The following is a 17,674-nucleotide window of genomic DNA, read 5'->3' on the forward strand; positions in this document are numbered from 1 at the left end:
TCTAATGCCATTTCATGGCCGGCTTGGATTCAAACAATTCATCCCCAGTAAACGAGCCAGGTATGGGGTAAAGCTGTATAAGCTTTGCGAAAGCGGATCAGGGTACACCTTCGCATTTCGCATCTATGAGGGGCGAGATAGCATGCTACAGCCAGAGGGGTGCCCAGCAGATATGGGAGCCAATGGAAAAATTGTGGTGGACCTCATGACCCCCTTACTAAATAAGGGGTATCATCTATTTGTAGACAATTTCTACACCAGCTTGCCACTTTTTAAATTTCTTTTTTCGGCTGACACCGTTGCCTGTGGTACCATCAGGGCAAACCGAAAAGGCTTTCCGCAAGAAGTCCTGAAAAAAAAATTGAAAAAGGGGGAGACTTGTAGTCTGCGCAGCAATGAAGTCCTGGCACTAAAATACAAGGACAAAAAAGATGTGCTTATGCTTTCCACCATGCACACAGAGGGCACAGTGTTAGTGACGTCTCGCCGATCAGAGACTGTCAAGCCTATTGCAATTGATGACTACAACAAGCATATGGGAGCAGTGGATCTGTCCGACCAGATGTTGGCCCCATATTTGGTTGCTAGAAAAACTAAATCCTGGTACAAGAAGGTAGGGATTTATTTGCTACAAATGGCAATGTTCAACGCCCATGTGGCATACAGAAAAGCAGGCAATACCGGGTCATACCTGCAGTTCCAGGAACAGATCATTGCATCTTTCCTTTTTGGATCTGGCACAACACCAGTACGCAGTGACCAATCCCAATGCGAAGACATCATCAGACTCTGCGACAGGCACTTTATGGAAGCACTCCCTCCTAATCCCCTGAAAAAATATCCTCAGAAGAGGTGCAAAGTGTGTGCCAAACATCAAATAAGAAAGGACACAAGATATTACTGTCCAGATTGTCCCTCCAACCCAGGCCTCTGCTTTACTCCGTGTTATAAAATATATCATACGGTCACCAATTATTAGAACCATGCCTATCTCCCAAAAAAAATTCTGTAGCCACCAGCTCTATTTGAAAAAAAAAAATGTTTCCAAAAATAAAGAAAATAGACCAGGGGCAGCCTAAGGCATGTGCCATTAATTAAGGGCCACCATTCCCAGCGGGCCACCACATTATATTCTTATTTTTACAGTTGGTCATTGTTTATGACTGTATTTTGTTCATGTTTTTTTTTATGTTGCAGTTATACACATAAATGAATATCAAACAATAAAAAAGTGTAAAAGAAAAGTAAAAAGACAAAAAAAGTAAAAAAAAAAAAAAAAAAGAGCTAGGCATTGCTGCTACCTCCACGTGGTGCCTGGTGGAAACAGCGAAAGCTGGCAAAATGCAGTGGATATTTCATTTCATTTTATATTTGATTTATCAGCACTTAGTGGCTATGCAGTCTCTGCGGTGGATGTTGCCATTTGCCCTGCATAGGATACTATATTGACAATGGCGGATGAAGGGGCCACAAATTCTTTCTGCTGCTCCTGCACAGGCTGAATATAATGGTCAACTACATGATCATCTAGTAACAAAATAAGGCCTATGGCACATCATTTTCATCGTGAGAAGCTGAAGAATACATTTTCCAGTGTTTTATTTCAGTGGCACCTGTCACTTTCAAAATGCTTAGCGACAAACTGTCACCAACAGTCAAAAAAATACTTATTTTCAAACAAGTGGTCACACTTGTGCAATTTTCAGCAAAACCACAAAAATGTAACGGACACAATATACCCATCTTTGTATAGCCCTGTATCTCTACTTTTCAAAATGGTGGCACTTGTAGTACTTATTTTCTGTTCTGACACACATAGGACTCTGTGAAGGAAGCGTGACGCTATAAAAAGGAAAGCGGAAAAAATGCCCTTCAAAAATCCAAATACGCAGGTCTCTTATAAAGGCCCACTACGTGGTCAGCTAGTAACAAAATAAGGCCTATGGCACATCATTTTCATCGTGAGAAGCTGAAGAATACATTTTCCAGTGTTTTATTTCAGTGGCACCTGTCACTTTCAAAATGCTTAGCGACAAACTGTCACCAACAGTCAAAAAAATATTTATTTTCAAACAAGTGGTCACACTTGTGCAATTTTCAGCAAAACCACAAAAATGTAACGGACACAATATACCCATCTTTGTATAGCCCTGGATCTCTACTTTTCAAAATGGTGGCACTTGTAGTACTTATTTTCTGTTCTGACACACATAGGACTCTGTGAAGGAAGCGTGACGCTATAAAAAGGAAAGCGGAAAAAATGCCCTTCAAAAATCCAAATACGCAGGTCTCTTATAAAGGCCCACTACGTGATCAGCTAGTAACAAAATAAGGCCTATGGCACATCATTTTCATCGTGAGAAGCTGAAGAATACATTTTCCAGTGTTTTATCTCAGTGGCACCTGTCACTTTCAAACTGCTTAGCGACAAACTGTCACCAACAGTCAAAAAAATATTTATTTTCAAACAAGTGGTCACACTTGTGCAATTTTCAGCAAAACCACAAAAATGTAACGGACACAATATACCCATCTTTGTATAGCCCTGGATCTCTACTTTTCAAAATGGTGGCACTTGTAGTACTTATTTTCTGTTCTGACACACATAGGACTCTGTGAAGGAAGCGTGACGCTATAAAAAGGAAAGCGGAAAAAATGCCCTTCAAAAATCCAAATACGCAGGTCTCTTATAAAGGCCCACTACGTGATCAGCTAGTAACAAAATAAGGCCTATGGCACATCATTTTCATCGTGAGAAGCTGAAGAATACATTTTCCAGTGTTTTATCTCAGTGGCACCTGTCACTTTCAAAATGCTTAGCGACAAACTGTCACCAACAGTCAAAAAAATATTTATTTTCAAACAAGTGGTCACACTTGTGCAATTTTCAGCAAAACCACAAAAATGTAACGGACACAATATACCCATCTTTGTATAGCCCTGGATCTCTACTTTTCAAAATGGTGGCACTTGTAGTACTTATTTTCTGTTCTGACACACATAGGACTCTGTGAAGGAAGCGTGACGCTATAAAAAGGAAAGCGGAAAAAATGCCCTTCAAAAATCCAAATACGCAGGTCTCTTATAAAGGCCCACTACGTGATCATCTAGTAACAAAATAAGGCCTATGGCACATCATTTTCATCGTGAGAAGCTGAAGAATACATTTTCCAGTGTTTTATTTCAGTGGCACCTGTCACTTTCAAAATGCTTAGCGACAAACTGTCACCAACAGTCAAAAAAATATTTATTTTCAAACAAGTGGTCACACTTGTGCAATTTTCAGCAAAACCACAAAAATGTAACGGACACAATATACCCATCTTTGTATAGCCCTGGATCTCTACTTTTCAAAATGGTGGCACTTGTAGTACTTATTTTCTGTTCTGACACACATAGGACTCTGTGAAGAAAGCGTGACGCTATAAAAAGGAAAGCAAAAAAAATGCCCTTCAAAAATCCAAATACGCAGGTCTCTTATAAAGGCCCACTACGTGGTCAGCTAGTAACAAAATAAGGCCTATGGCACATCATTTTAACCAGGAAGGGCCAAAGAACATTTTTTGAAGTGTTTTATATCAAAATCACTTGTCATGTGAAAATTAGGCAGGGTGAAAAGTGACAAAAATGTATATTTTCTGCTTTTACATCTGTTTTTCCTTGTCATATGCATATGAAATAAAATAATTGCTTGGAAACAATAATACTGAGAGATAGCCTAGATTGTCCTGAAAAAAACACTACATGTTTCAATTAGATAGCATAAGTAATTAAAAAGTTATTACTGTATTAAAAGCAACACAGCTGAGTATCAAAATTGTCAGGAATCTGAAGGGGGTAAAAACCCAGGAATGCGAAGTGGTTAACAAAATAAGAGAGAATGGGGTTGATTCATTAAATGTTGTTAATGCTTTAATGCATGTTTTATGTAATGTTTTTAGTTGCACAGATATCCCATGATTCTCTGAGATTAATGCAATGATTTGTATATTCTTGCCAAAATTTCTGAAAAAAAGTTTTGATACAAGTGAGATTGCACAAAATGTATCCAAATTTGGTAGGAAGCAGATGTTTACTACTAACACACAACAGTACCCTGTCATGTTGCAGGAGCAATGCTGGGCTCACATGTTTGTGAGCCCAGCATTGCTATTTAAATGCAGGGCTCTGGAGGTGGAATTAGTGGTAGTACTATACTCTACATATGCAGTCCCTGCAGAGCTGCTGTGAATCCACTGAGAATGTTGTGCACATTGAGAACACCTCTGCATTCAGTCGCCGTAAACCTGGTTCAGATCGTGCATGAAGAATGGGTAATAGAGGAAGCATCCTCTCATTCTACTGCAGATTACCTGCACATCACTCGTACATGTACCCACAGTTACATTGCCTAGGGCCGATCTGTGTTCTTTGTTCCTGTTTGTCCTATAATGTTGCTTCTCTACTTCCCCTCAGACTTAACTAATGCAGTCTGATTGGCTAAAGCCTCTTTCCCTCCTGTTTTCCCCTCCCACACATCTGTTCCTCTCTGATTGGCCAATATTTCTCATGCTTAAGGTGGCCACTAATGGTCCAATTTCTAGCGGAAAATTCTGATCGGATTGGCTGTAAATAATCTCCGTTGATGGGCACAATCGATTATGAACAATTATAAAAATAGTCATCAGGTTGGATTTTCATCAAACCAAAATTTGGATTTTCTTGTTGGTTGCGATAGGAAGCAAAGATTGGTTCGTTGATGGTGTAGTGAACGATCTCACTTACGATCAGAATTTCTGATCACTCAAACGATTTTTCACTAGAAATTGGATCGTTAGTGGCCACCTTTAGACAATGCACTTTCTATTGTGAAGGGTGGGTAAATCAGGCAGAGGAAAGTAAGGGAGGAAATGACATCAGGATTGGCTTTAAAATAGCCACAGTTCAAATGGGAAATGCTAAGAAGGATGTTCTCTTTTTTAACTGTAGAAAAATCACTAAAATTAAGACGTGGACAGTGCAATACATATGTTATGTAAGTAGAGCAAGTATTTATCTACTTATGTATGTGGTTTGTTTTTTTCTGAGATAGTATGGCTGACAGCTCCTCTTTAATAAGCTTCACTGGAACACGTTATCAGCTTGGTTCCTTGAACCCCTTATCAGCTGGATTACAGTGCATAGATCTACCCTCTTGCAGAAAATTACCCGCACCTTTTCTATATCAGATACAAGTAGCACCCTTTTTCTGCCAGGTTGCCTGGCTACATTTGGGAACCTGGCTGATATGGGGCTTCAGTGAATCTTATTATACAGGCTATATGTTGGGGCATTCACGTTGCAAATTGGAGGAGTTAGAGTCGGTAAAATCATAAACAGAGGAGTCGGAGGGTTTTTGTTCCAACTCCACAGCCCTATTTAAAGCGCAATGAAACCCTGCATTTCTACTTTGCTCTAATAGATTATTAACAGCATATTATATACAACTAGCATTTTTTTTACTAGTACTGCATTCAAAGGGTTAACACAGGCTTTAGAAGCTTACCTTCCAGCAGAGCGGGCCGATTCCGAACTTTACATAATGTTTTCTTGTGTTTAATTGTATCAAGTGAGAAATGTAAACAACGCCTTCTCTCACACTGCCAGGTCCCCTGAACAAAGTCAGACAAGCATAAATGCTTTCTGAGGCTTTCCGATTAAGTTAGAGGATGAATAAAGCAGTTATAAATAAAATGCAAAGTCCGCTCTCAGAGTAAAATAAGTGTACTTTAGGAATGTATAATTTCTAAATGAATAATAATACTTATGCACAGAAGCAAATATGCTAACCGTAGGGCATATAAAAAGTCAGGGTTTTATACCGCTTTAATGTTAATTGTTAAATTGAATGTTAAGGTTAAATGTTAATTTTATAAAACTGAAAAGAAAAATAAGACTATTTTCTATAGTACTAGTTTTCTATTTATCATCCATACTACACATACAATTCATTATCTTATGAGTTTATTTTCACTACTGGTTCACTTCAATTTCATGAACCGTTGCAAGGGATATATTATTTTTAATAGGTGAAGTTTAGTAAATTCATGGTTTACGTTCAGTGGTCCTATAGTATGAAAATAATCATCTATGTTCTGAGAGCTGCTCATCTAAAACCTCTTGAAATATTAAAGCTGCGTCTATGTTTATACAGGTAACCGATATGATGCTTCAGGACAATCAGTATCCAGACTGGGGCAAATCTGCACGAGCTTTCTGGAGAAGAGGCAATACCCGAATTATTCTGTTCTGGTAAGATTGTTGTCATTCCTATTAATGTCATAATTCAGATTTTTTTTTTCAATCATGGCTAATAACATGCATATTAGGTTAACTATTCCGTTTTTAATGGATATTAGTGTTGGGCGAACACCTAGATGTTCGGGTTCGCGAACGTTCGCCGAACATCGCCGCGATGTTCGGGTGTTCGTGCCGAACTCCGAACATAATGGAAGTCAATGGGGACCCGAACTTTCATGCTTTGTAAAGCTTCCTTACATGCTACATACCCCAAATTAGCAGGGTATGTGCACCTTGGGAGTGGGTACAAGAGGAAAAAAAAAATATTTGAAAAAGAGCTTATAGTTTTTGAGAAAATTGATTGTAAAGTTTCAAAGGAAAAACTGTCTTTTAAATGTGGAAAATGTCATGTTTCTTTGCACAGGTAACATGCTTTTTTTCGCCATGCAGTCATAAATGTAATACAGAGAAGAGGTTCCAGGAAAAGGGACCGGTAACGCTAACCCAGCACCAGCAGCAGCAGACGTGATGGAACAGGAGGAGGCGCAGGAGGAGAAGGCCACGCTTTGTGAGACACAACAACCCAGGCCTTGCATGAGGACAAGAAGCGTGCGGATAGCATGCTTTGTACCGCCATGCAGTCATAAATGTAATAAAGATAAGTGGTTCAATAAACAGGGACCACGCGGCAACGCTAACCCAGCAGCAGCAGACGTGATGGAGCAGGAGGAGGCGCAGGAGGAGAAGGCCACGCTTTGTGAGACACAACAACCCAGGCCTTGCATGAGGACAAAAAGCGTGCGGATAGCATGCTTTGTACCGCCATGCAGTCATAAATGTAATAAAAATAAGTGGTTCAATAAACAGGGACCACGCGGCAACGCTAACCCAGCAGCAGCAGACGTGATGGAACAGGAGGAGGCGCAGGAGGAGAAGGCCACGCTTTGTGAGACACAACAACCCAGGCCTTGCATGAGGACAAGAAGCGTGCGGATAGCATGCTTTGTACCGCCATGCAGTCATAAATGTAATAAAGATAAGTGGTTCAATAAACAGGGACCACGCGGCAACGCTAACCCAGCAGCAGCAGACGTGATGGAACAGGAGGAGGCGCAGGAGGAGAAGGCCACGCTTTGTGAGACACAACAACCCAGGCCTTGCATGAGGACAAGAAGCGTGCGGATAGCATGCTTTGTACCGCCATGCAGTCATAAATGTAATAAAGATAAGTGGTTCAATAAACAGGGACCACGCGGCAACGCTAACCCAGCAGCAGCAGACGTGATGGAACAGGAGGAGGCGCAGGAGGAGAAGGCCACGCTTTGTGAGACACAACAACCCAGGCCTTGCATGAGGACAAAAAGCGTGCGGATATAGCAGCAATGCTTTTTGCCGCCATGTAGTCATACATGTAATACAGATGAGAGGTTCAATAAACAGGGACCGGAAACGCTACACCATCCCAGATGTTCATTGGTCATGTTACTTGTTTGGGGTCCTGGAGTGTTGCATAGTCATTTCCAATCCAGGATTGATTCATTTTAATTTGAGTCAGACGGTCTGCATTTTCTGTGGAGAGGCGGATACGCCGATCTGTGACGATGCCTCCGGCAGCACTGAAACAGCGTTCCGACATAACGCTGGCTGCCGGGCAAGCCAGCACCTCTATTGCGTACATTGCCAGTTCGTGCCAGGTGTCTAGCTTCGATACCCAATAGTTGAAGGGTGCAGATGGATTGTTCGACACAGCTACGTCATCTGACATGTAGTCCTTGACCATCCTCTCCAGGCGATCGGTGTTGGAGGTGGATCTGCACGCTTGCTGTTCAGTGGGCTGCTGCTGCATGGGTGTCAGAAAATTTTCCCACTCCAAGGACACTGCCGATACCATTCCCTTTTGGGCACTAGTTGCGGCTTGCGTTGTTTGCTGCCCTCCTGGTCGTCCTGGGTTTGCGGAAGTCAGTCTGTCGGCGTACAACTGGCTAGAGGAGGGGGAGGATGTCAATCTCCTCTCTAAAGTCTCCACAAGGGCCTGCTGGTATTCTTCCATTTTGACCTGTCTGACTCTTTCTTCAAGCAGTTTTGGAACATTGTGTTTGTACCGTGGATCCAGAAGGGTATAAACCCAGTAATTGGTGTTGTCCAAAATGCGCACAATGCGTGGGTCACGTTCAATGCAGTCTAGCATGAATTGAGCCATGTGTGCCAGAGTCCTACCAGAATCCTCATCATCCTCTTGTGAGCGTTGTGATAGTTGTTGTGATGCATCATAGTCGTCACCTTCCTCCTGGTCTGCTTCTGCTGACCATTCGCGCTGAATTGTGGAAGTCCAACGTGCACCGCTCTGGCCCTCGTCAGTGGTGGCATGAAATTCCTGCTCCAACTCCAGCTGTTCCTCCTCCTCTTCTTCGTCATAGCTGCTGGGGCCAGCGTTCCCTGAGGCGGATGGCCTGATGTTGGTACCATCACGCTGATCGTTTTCTCCTTCAGATTCCCCCAGTTGCATCATGACAGCTGTTTCCTTGATTTTCAACATTGACCTCTTCAGTAAACACAGCAGTGGTATGGTAATGCTGACTGAAGAGTTGTCACTGCTCACAAGCAACGTGGATTGCTCAAAATTTTGGAGGACTTGGCAGAGGTCCAACATGTTGGCCCAATCGGATCCACAGAAGCTTGGCAGCTGTCCGGATGCGCCTCGGTACTGCACCGTCATGTACTGGACCACTGCACTCTTCTGCTCACAAAAGCGGGCTAGCATGTGCAGCGTAGAATTCCAGCGCGTAGGGACATCACACAGCAAGCGATGGTGGGGGAGATTGAAGCGCTCCTGCATCTTGGCGAGTGCCCCCGAAGCAGTACTGGAATTTCTACAATGTTTGGCCACTCGACGCACCTTCAACAGAAGATCGGCCACGCCTGGGTATGTCCTCAGGAACCGCTGAACTACTAGGTTCATCACGTGCGCCAGGCAAGGGATGTGTGTCAGCTTAGCCAACCTTAAAGCGCGAATGAGATTACTCCCATTATCACACACAACCATGCCCGGTTTCAGGTCCAGCGGTGCCAGCCACAACTCCGTCTGTTCCTTTATTCCCTTCCAAATTTCCTCCCCTGTGTGCTGCTTATCCCCAAGGCAGATCAGCTTCAGCAACGCTTGCTGACGCATGCCAACAGCTGTGCTGCACTGCTTCCACGATCCTACTGCTGCTGGGTTAGCGTTTCCGGATGAGGTACAGCTTTGAGATGCGTTGGAGGAGAAGGAGTCAGAGAGGTAGGTGCTGCTGTTGTTATCCAGTGGGAGGGACGGCGGTGCAGCTGTTTGTGGCGTGGGCAACACCTGCGCCGTAGCAGGTGAGGAATCGCTGCCAGGCTCCACAAGGTTCACCCAGTGCGCGGTAAGGGAGATGTATCGACCCTGGCCGAACGCACTCGTCCAGGTGTCAGTGGTGAGGTGAACCTTGCAGGCAACGGCATTCTTCAAGCTTCGGGTTATTTTGCTGACCACGTGCTCATGCAACTCAGGCACTGCAGAGCGTGCAAAGTGGTAGCGGCTGGGAACCACGTAACGTGGGATGGCCACTGACATCATGCCCTTGAAGCTGTTTGTCTCCACCACTCGATATGGCAGCATTTCGCAGGCCAGAAGCTTGGCTATGTTGGCTGTTACTGCCACGGACCGGGGGTCATTTGCTGGCAATTTCCTCTTGCGCTCAAACATCTCCGACACAGACAACTGAACCGTAGCGCTGCACACGGAAGGGCTGTTGGTTGTTGTGTTTGATGAAGACTGGGAGACCTCAAGAGCACTACTCCGGAAAGTGACAGTGTCAGCGCCGTCTGATGTTTGTGAATGTTGTGAACCATGCAATGGCTGGGCTACCGCTGCTGCTGAGGCGGGTCTGGTGGTGAGTCTGGTGAACCCAAGGGAGGCAGTGTTGCTGGTACCCTGTCCTGCCGAGTTTGTCCACAGAGTGGGATGTTTGGATAGCATGTGGCGGCTCATGCTGGTGGTGGAGAGGTTGTTAATACTTTTCCCCCTGCTCAGGCGGGTCTTGCACACCTTGCAAATCGCCATGGTAACATCCTCAGTGCAGTCTTCAAAGAAAGCCCAGACTTTGGAGCACCTGCCTTGCTGGCGATTTCTGTTTGCTCCTCTTTTGCCTCTCACTTGAACTTCCACGCTTGTGGTGCCTGAAATTGCGCGCCGCCTACCTTGTGGCACAAGGCGAACTCGTGCAGCAGTGGGTTCTTCAACAGACTCATCTGTGCTGCTGCTACGACGGCGATGTTCTCGTTCACAAACAAAATCTGGGTCTCTGTCCACATTGTCCATACCCTCCTCTTCCATCTCCTCAAACTCGTCATATGTCATTGTGGGGGGCCGCCGCCGTGGAGTAGAGCTCCCCAGAACAACCTCTGCGCAGCTCACTCCAACGTCGTCTTCCAGATCTTGTCGGCCGACCTCCTGCAATTGCAACCCCTCCTGCCCAACTTGCTCTGGGATTTGGGTTTCCGAGTCCTCCTCGGACTCGCCTTGTATTTCAGTGCGCGGTGCATTTCCCACAGTTAATGGTTGTGAATCCGGGCACAACATTTCTGGCTGTTCCTCCATTGACCTTTGAAAGGTGGAAGTTTGTTGGGCTGGGAATAGCTCCTGCGAATACCCCATTGTGTCCTGAGGTAATTCATCGGACTGGTTATCTGGCAGTTGTGTGCGTGGTGTCGCTGCCAGTTGTGTCAGCTTTGTGCCCACTGGCTCCTTGTAACTGGCTGAGGACTCGGACCTCGTGCGTGATGTGCTGGTGCTGCTTAACCCACTGCTGGACGCTTGAGAGGTCATCCAAGTAATTATCTGGTCCTGTTCTTTTGGATTTGTGAGGGTTGTTGTCCTGGACAACATGGGCGGTATTGAGTGGGTTTTCTTGGGTGCTCCCCTGTGGCCTGTACGTGAACCGTCAGGGGAAACACCTTTTCCCTTGCCCCTCCCTCTTTCACTGGATTTCTTCCTCATTTCACTTATCCTTACAGTACACGCTGACTGGCAGCAGTACAGTGGCAGTACAGAAATGCTATACAGTACCACTATTCCCAGCAGCGACACAGAGCACAATGCTATACAGTGGCGGGTGAGCGGTGTACCACTATTCCCAGCAGCGACACAGAGCACAATGCTATACAGTGGCGGGTGAGCGGTGTACCACTATTCCCAGCAGCGACACAGAGCACAATGCTATACAGTGGCGGGTGAGCGGTGTACTACTATTCCCAGCAGACACAGAGTGGCAGTAAACAGAATGCTATATAGTGTGGCTGAGCGAGCGGTGTACTACTATACCCAGCAGACACAGAACAGTAAACAGAATGCTATATAGTGTGGCTGAGCGAGGTACACAGAGTGGCAGTAAACAGAATGCTATATAGTGTGGCTGAGCGAGCCGTGTACTACTATTCCCAGCAGACACAGAACAGTAAACAGAATGCTATATAGTGTGGCTGAGCGAGGTACACAGAGTGGCAGTAAACAGAATGCTATATAGTGTGGCTGAGCGAGCGGTGTACTACTATTCCCAGCAGACACAGAACAGTAAACAGAATGCTATATAGTGTGGCTGAGCGAGCGGTGTACTACTATTCCCAGCAGACACAGAACAGTAAACAGAATGCTATATAGTGTGGCTGAGCGAGGTACACAGAGTGGCAGTAAACAGAATGCTGAGCGAGCGGTGTACTACTATTCCCAGCAGCGACACAATGACTGGGGGGACCCTGGCTAGCGTGGCTGGAGCGCGAACTACCCTGCCTGCCTACCCAAAGCTAAACCCACAGACAAATGGCGGAAATATGACGTGGTTCGGGTATTTATTTACCCGAACCACGTGACAGTTCGGCCAATCAGAGCGCGTTCGGGTCCGAACCACGTGACCCGTTCGGCCAATCACAGCGCTAGCCGAACGTTCGGGGAACGTTCGGCCATGCGCTTCTTAGTTCGGCCATGTGGCCGAACTCGAACATCACCCGAACAGGGTGATGTTCTGCAGAACCCGAACAGTGGCGAACACTGTTCGCCCAACACTAATGGATATACACTTATGAGGACTTTTGTTATGCTGACTTCTTACTGCAGTTATGGTAACCAGAGCTCTTCAGAACCTGCTGATACTGTCTCTCTATTGTTACCTGTGTTTTTTTCTGTGCTGAGCATGTTTCTAGACTGGAATCTGGTCTTTACTCATTAAAACGTAATAACACAGGCAGCAAATTGCAAATGATCTAACTTTTAGCTGATGTAATGTCTAAAAAACAAAAATAAGCTGCAAGATATGTACCCATGGAAGGTAACCATTTTAAATGGTTGACTGAAATCAGACATTTAATTTATATATAAAAGCACATTCACATATGAAATGGTTTCCTGTGTATGGCCTACTGTACTGATTGCAATCTTCTGGGCCATCAGTCAATATAATCAGTGTCTCCGAAGATAACTGATCACATGGGAATGCCAAATCATCATATTGGTGTAAGATGGCTCTGGGGGTCATTATTTTGCCCCACCACAAATCCCTCTCAGGTGCACAAAGGGCCAAGCAAGGATGAGGCAGAAGCAGCAGGGAGGAAAACCGGAATACTGAACTCCAAGCTCGCCCCACCCACCTGATCACCTGCATCCCACCCACAAGATGTATTCTGCCACGCCCACTTGAGCAGCTATGTTTCAACCACAGCCAGCTCACATCCACCTCTGTATCAGTCCTGTATATTACACTCTGGGATACATGAAGGTTCATTGATATTTACCAACAGGTTTGATCCCCAAAAAAACACCAAATATTAATTGGTAGTTTTCATTTACTTAGCAGCAAAATTCTGATCAGCTAACGATCCATTCATTTTGATCAGTTCCTTCGATGATGGGGAGAAAATATGGGATATATGACCGGAATCCTCCAAGGGTTCTGATCATGCAGCAGGCTCTACATAGAAGCAGACACCACTGTTTTAACAAGGGGGAATCGTACAACAGGCTCTGCATACTAATAGACACAGCTGTTTTGACAAAGTAGGAGGTGGGAATATACAACAGGCTTTGCATAGTAATAGACACAGCTGTTTTGACCAGGCAAGGGAAGTTGCGGGACTTCCATATCCAGAGGTCCATTAGGCGTTAGATGTTACTAAAAGAGTGGTTCAGAACAGACTGCTGAGTATGCAGGTGTGCTGTGCACACAGTTTTCTATTTGGACACTGACTACAAGTTTCTTTAAATAAAATGCCCTAAAATTGCTGAATTTTCCATTGCAGGTTACTCAGTAGCGTCAGCATGATTGTAGAATGATTCCAAAAGTCTTACGGCTTCCTTTATAGCACTGAGGTCCTGCCGCTTAAAGGATCAATTTATTTTAAGAAGTAATTATGTGGGTAGCCATTTCTTAGGATAAGTAAATGTATCATGATCTGGTGCATTTCTATTAATAAAAAGATGTTGAATAAAACTGCTTGAAATTTGTAAATGTCCATTTAAAAAACGCTGAGCGACTTTCTAGATGATTGTAAATGACATTAGCAGTGAGCTATTCCCGCTTCCCAGCAGCCTTGTGAATCTCTTGTGTATTTTTTACTTGTTATTAAACAATAACGGTGAGTGGCGAATATGAAATGTCACGGTTTAGACTTCCAGCACTTTAAAAGGTTATTTTTAATGTATTACTGTCACGGCTTAAAAGTAAATCCACCTAATATTGTTATCCCAATATTGTATGGGCTTAATGCGTAAATTCTCAAATGTAGTGGTTCCCCAGGCAATCATTCCTCTATTAAAGTAGACTGTAACAAATAAAGTTTTGTGAGGAAATTGTGCTTACAGGATTCCATGACATTCTGTATAACTTTTATATATGGAATCTGGAATGATAAAGAGCAGTGGAACAGACAGGATTCTAAACTGTATGCAGATAGTCCCCTATGTACAAATTACTCAAGTTACAATGTTTCAGAGATACAAAGTTGTCTTCATGTACAAAATATACCATACTTTTTTCTTATATATTCTTATTGTTAAATATTACAGTGCTGTATAAACGCTGTATAGAAAGTAGTTCAAAAAACTCAAAAATCTAATTGATACTATATGTTCATATCCAGAGTAGTCTGAAAGTAAATCCTTTATCCTTGTTTCACCATGTGGAACACTGGACTCAGAACAGATTCAACTTACAAACAACCTCCCAGAACCTACGTATTTGTAAGTAGGGGAAGCCTTTAACTGCTTTCGGACCGATGCAGTTTGAATCTACGTCCAGCAGGTGGTGCTGCCACTCTGACTGGATGTAGATTCAACGTCCTGCTGAATGACCTGTCCTCACCTATCTCGCCGCTCTGAACCCGCCGCAATTTGCTCTCTTTGCTGTCTATGAGACGGGCGAGCTCTGTAAGTAGGTCAGGAGCCGCTTTCATTGGCTCCTGACCGCGTGATCACGGAGAGCCAATCACATTGGCTCCCATTGATAGACAGCGTCTGGAGCCAATGAAAGCGGCTCCTGACCGGCTGTCAGCACTCTGCTGTCATAGAGACGGCACTGAGAGGAGCCTGCGGCAATGGGGCAGTGTCGTGACCAGCGAGAGCGGCGGATATGTGCGGTGATTCGTTGGGAAGCGGCGTTGTACTATGCCAGCAGTCTCTGGTCCTTAATGGGGCAGAGACTGTTGGTACAGAAGTGGTTAAATAGTAACTGCAAACAAATCCCAATGGCTGCAAAGACCAGCTTGCATTTTCACCAAAGTAATTTTCACACCGAAAATGCCATTTTTGATTTTGAAAAATAACACTCTAATATACATTATTTATTCGCACTATAGTAGCTGAAAACAAATATAAGAAAGTTACATGAAAACGTAAATTTTCATTTGCGCAAATAAGGGCCATATTTGAAATGTTTGCTAGTGTGAAAATAAAAAGGGACACATTTCCTTTCGCTTCACATTAGGACTCCTATGATTTCTTGATATACTATTGACCGAGGAACCTCATTGCTATCAACCAGTCAGACAGCAGACAACCCCCTGAGTATATCTGCAAACTATTTTCTTAATTGTGCTTCTTCTGTGAAAATATGTTCATGGAATCTACAAATGTTTGCGGTATTTTCTCAGAATTTGCAACATGATTTTTCGAATTCAATTTTAGCTTTCGGTATTCACAAAAATATGTGCAAAAATAATGCATTTTCGCTTTTCACCGTACATCATTCCTAAATGGCTACAGTACATTTTGAAACTGCCAATGGGCACACCATTGGAGGTGCAGAGAATGGACTATGCTAGGCAGGTTCAGTTTTTTTTTATCTTGGGGTCCATTTTGATGCCCTAAATTGCACCCTCTGCCAAACCTACAAGCCCCATGGATTCATGCGCTGAACCGCCCAGCGAGTGTGCTGGCTGCCCCATTCCCTGGCTAACTTGGCCAGCACCTTTCTCCCCTTCCTCTGCCTGGTGCCCACATTCCATTACGTCTTTGCCAAGCCAAAATGGATGCTTTTTTGATTATTTGGCCTCACTTCCATCTGAGCTTCATCTCTTCTCAAAACAATTCCTTTTACTCTCATCTTTACGTTTATTCTTATGGCTTATTTCAAATTGAACAAAGTGCTGGTTTAGACAAATGACACAGCCTTTGATTAAATGATATCTGTTTACACGGGTTCTCGGATCTTATTTGTAACCAAAGCATTACTATCATTTATCCATCCTTTGATCATCACCACCCTAATTGCAATGCGACTTTAAGAGTAAAAGGGCACAGTGACACATGCGTAATTTGTGATTAATCATTCTGTACTTAACAAGTGACAGCATCACGCTCATAAATCAATGTTGTAATTCAATTTTGTTCTTAAAATCTTTATTTTGGTGCAGCATTTGCATGCAGGTGCCATGATGGAGTCTGAAATTGGCCTTTATTGTGGAGGAGAGCAGTGGGAGATCTCCCACAGAGACTCATTAGAGCCCTAACAATCAGAGTTGTTGTGAGACTGCTCAGCACGTGGATACAGCAGTCACAGGTAGAGGCTATTTTTAATGTTTATGTAGGACAGGCATTATGCATTGAATATGGCACATACAGTAAGTATTTTCTCATGGCTTCCACAGGATAAACATGCCTTTACTGCACTTTTGGTAGATCATTTTTGTTTTTTGTTTTTTTTTTAATAATCGTGATGGATCAATAGACCAATCATATCATTTATATTTAGTATAAACATGCTTAGTGCTGCAATTCTACATTCAAGATGCAATCACTTTGTCATTGTGTAACACAACACAATTACTTTTCGTGATAGCCCTGCAGTGCATATAAGGAACATAGTGACAGAAGCAAAGGTAGAAATAGTTATTGGCGAACGAATGGAGGAGTGTGATGTGTGAAAATTGCTGTGGTTTTTAAGGTGAAATAACCTGTGGGAAGAAAGTAGTTAAAAGTAAACAAATATGGCAACCTCCATATCCCTCTAACTTTAGGTTTCCTTTAGTGATTTATATCGCTCTTCTGTTTTAAAGTCCTTTGCAGGAATTTAAAACCCCTCTGTACTTTTTCCCACTTTACCCCAATATCCCTGCCTGAGTAGTCTAGGTGCCCTTATAGCAATATGATATTGATGGTCATGTGACCATGTTTGGTTCTCCTTTTTAGCCTGGACTGGTTGCTATTCAGGTCTAATAAAAATTCCCTTTGACGGAAGCATGAAGTATGTGGAGCATGCAGGCTGTCATTGCTCAATTCTTTCTACAAAAATGTATTTCATATGTTAAGATTCCCTGACCCAGAATGCTTTGCTTTTGCTGTAACTCCTATCACTGCATATATGCTTTAGCTGTGAGACTACTGAAGCCAAAGGACCAGCATGGCAACAAAGCAGCTGGTTGCACAAAATTGCCTCCATATCCATCACACTGTGGCTTCCCTTCGAAAGTACAGTATAGTACATTTTTCATGCTGGCAATTTTTTTTCCAAGTTTAAATCCTAGTTTACTTTAAAATCCGAGCACAAATAAAAAAAAAAACTTGCATGGCTGTTGTCTCTAGGTAATACTATGGGGAGAAACCAAGGCTAATATCCCTCCCACACACACACACTTGTGTGTGTGTGTGTGTGTGTGTGTGTGTGTGTGTGTGTGTGTGTGTAGTATGTAGTGTGTGTAGTTTGTAGTGTGTGTGTGTGTGTGTGTGTGTGTGTGTGTGTGTGTGTGTGTGTGTGTGTGTAGTATGTAGTGTGTGTGGTGTGTGTGTGTAGTGTGTAGTGTGTGTGTGTGTAGTTTGTAGTGTGTGTGTGTGTGTGTGTGTAGTGTGTGTGTGTAGTATGTAGTGTGTGTAGTTTGTAGTGTGTGTGTGTGTGTGTGTGTGTGTGTGTGTGTGTGT

General features: G+C 43.6%; 1 protein-coding gene across 3 annotated transcripts in view; it reads left to right on the top strand.

Annotated features, from left to right (window-relative positions):
• TMEM117 (transmembrane protein 117) overlaps positions 1 to 17,674 on the top strand; it is a 268,344-nt gene that overhangs the window by 169,772 nt on the left and 80,898 nt on the right. For 2 of the 3 annotated variants that reach the window (XM_068276571.1, XM_068276573.1), the window contains exon 5: positions 6,173 to 6,270. The exons of the other annotated variant lie outside the window; for it this stretch is intronic. In XM_068276571.1, coding sequence (XP_068132672.1) covers positions 6,173 to 6,270 — 98 coding nt within the window. The remainder of the gene's footprint in view (positions 1 to 6,172; positions 6,271 to 17,674) is intronic. 3 annotated transcript variants of the gene reach the window in all.

Source organism: Hyperolius riggenbachi, chromosome 3 (assembly GCF_040937935.1).
Source record: "Hyperolius riggenbachi isolate aHypRig1 chromosome 3, aHypRig1.pri, whole genome shotgun sequence".
Classification (NCBI taxonomy): Eukaryota; Metazoa; Chordata; class Amphibia; order Anura; family Hyperoliidae; genus Hyperolius; species Hyperolius riggenbachi.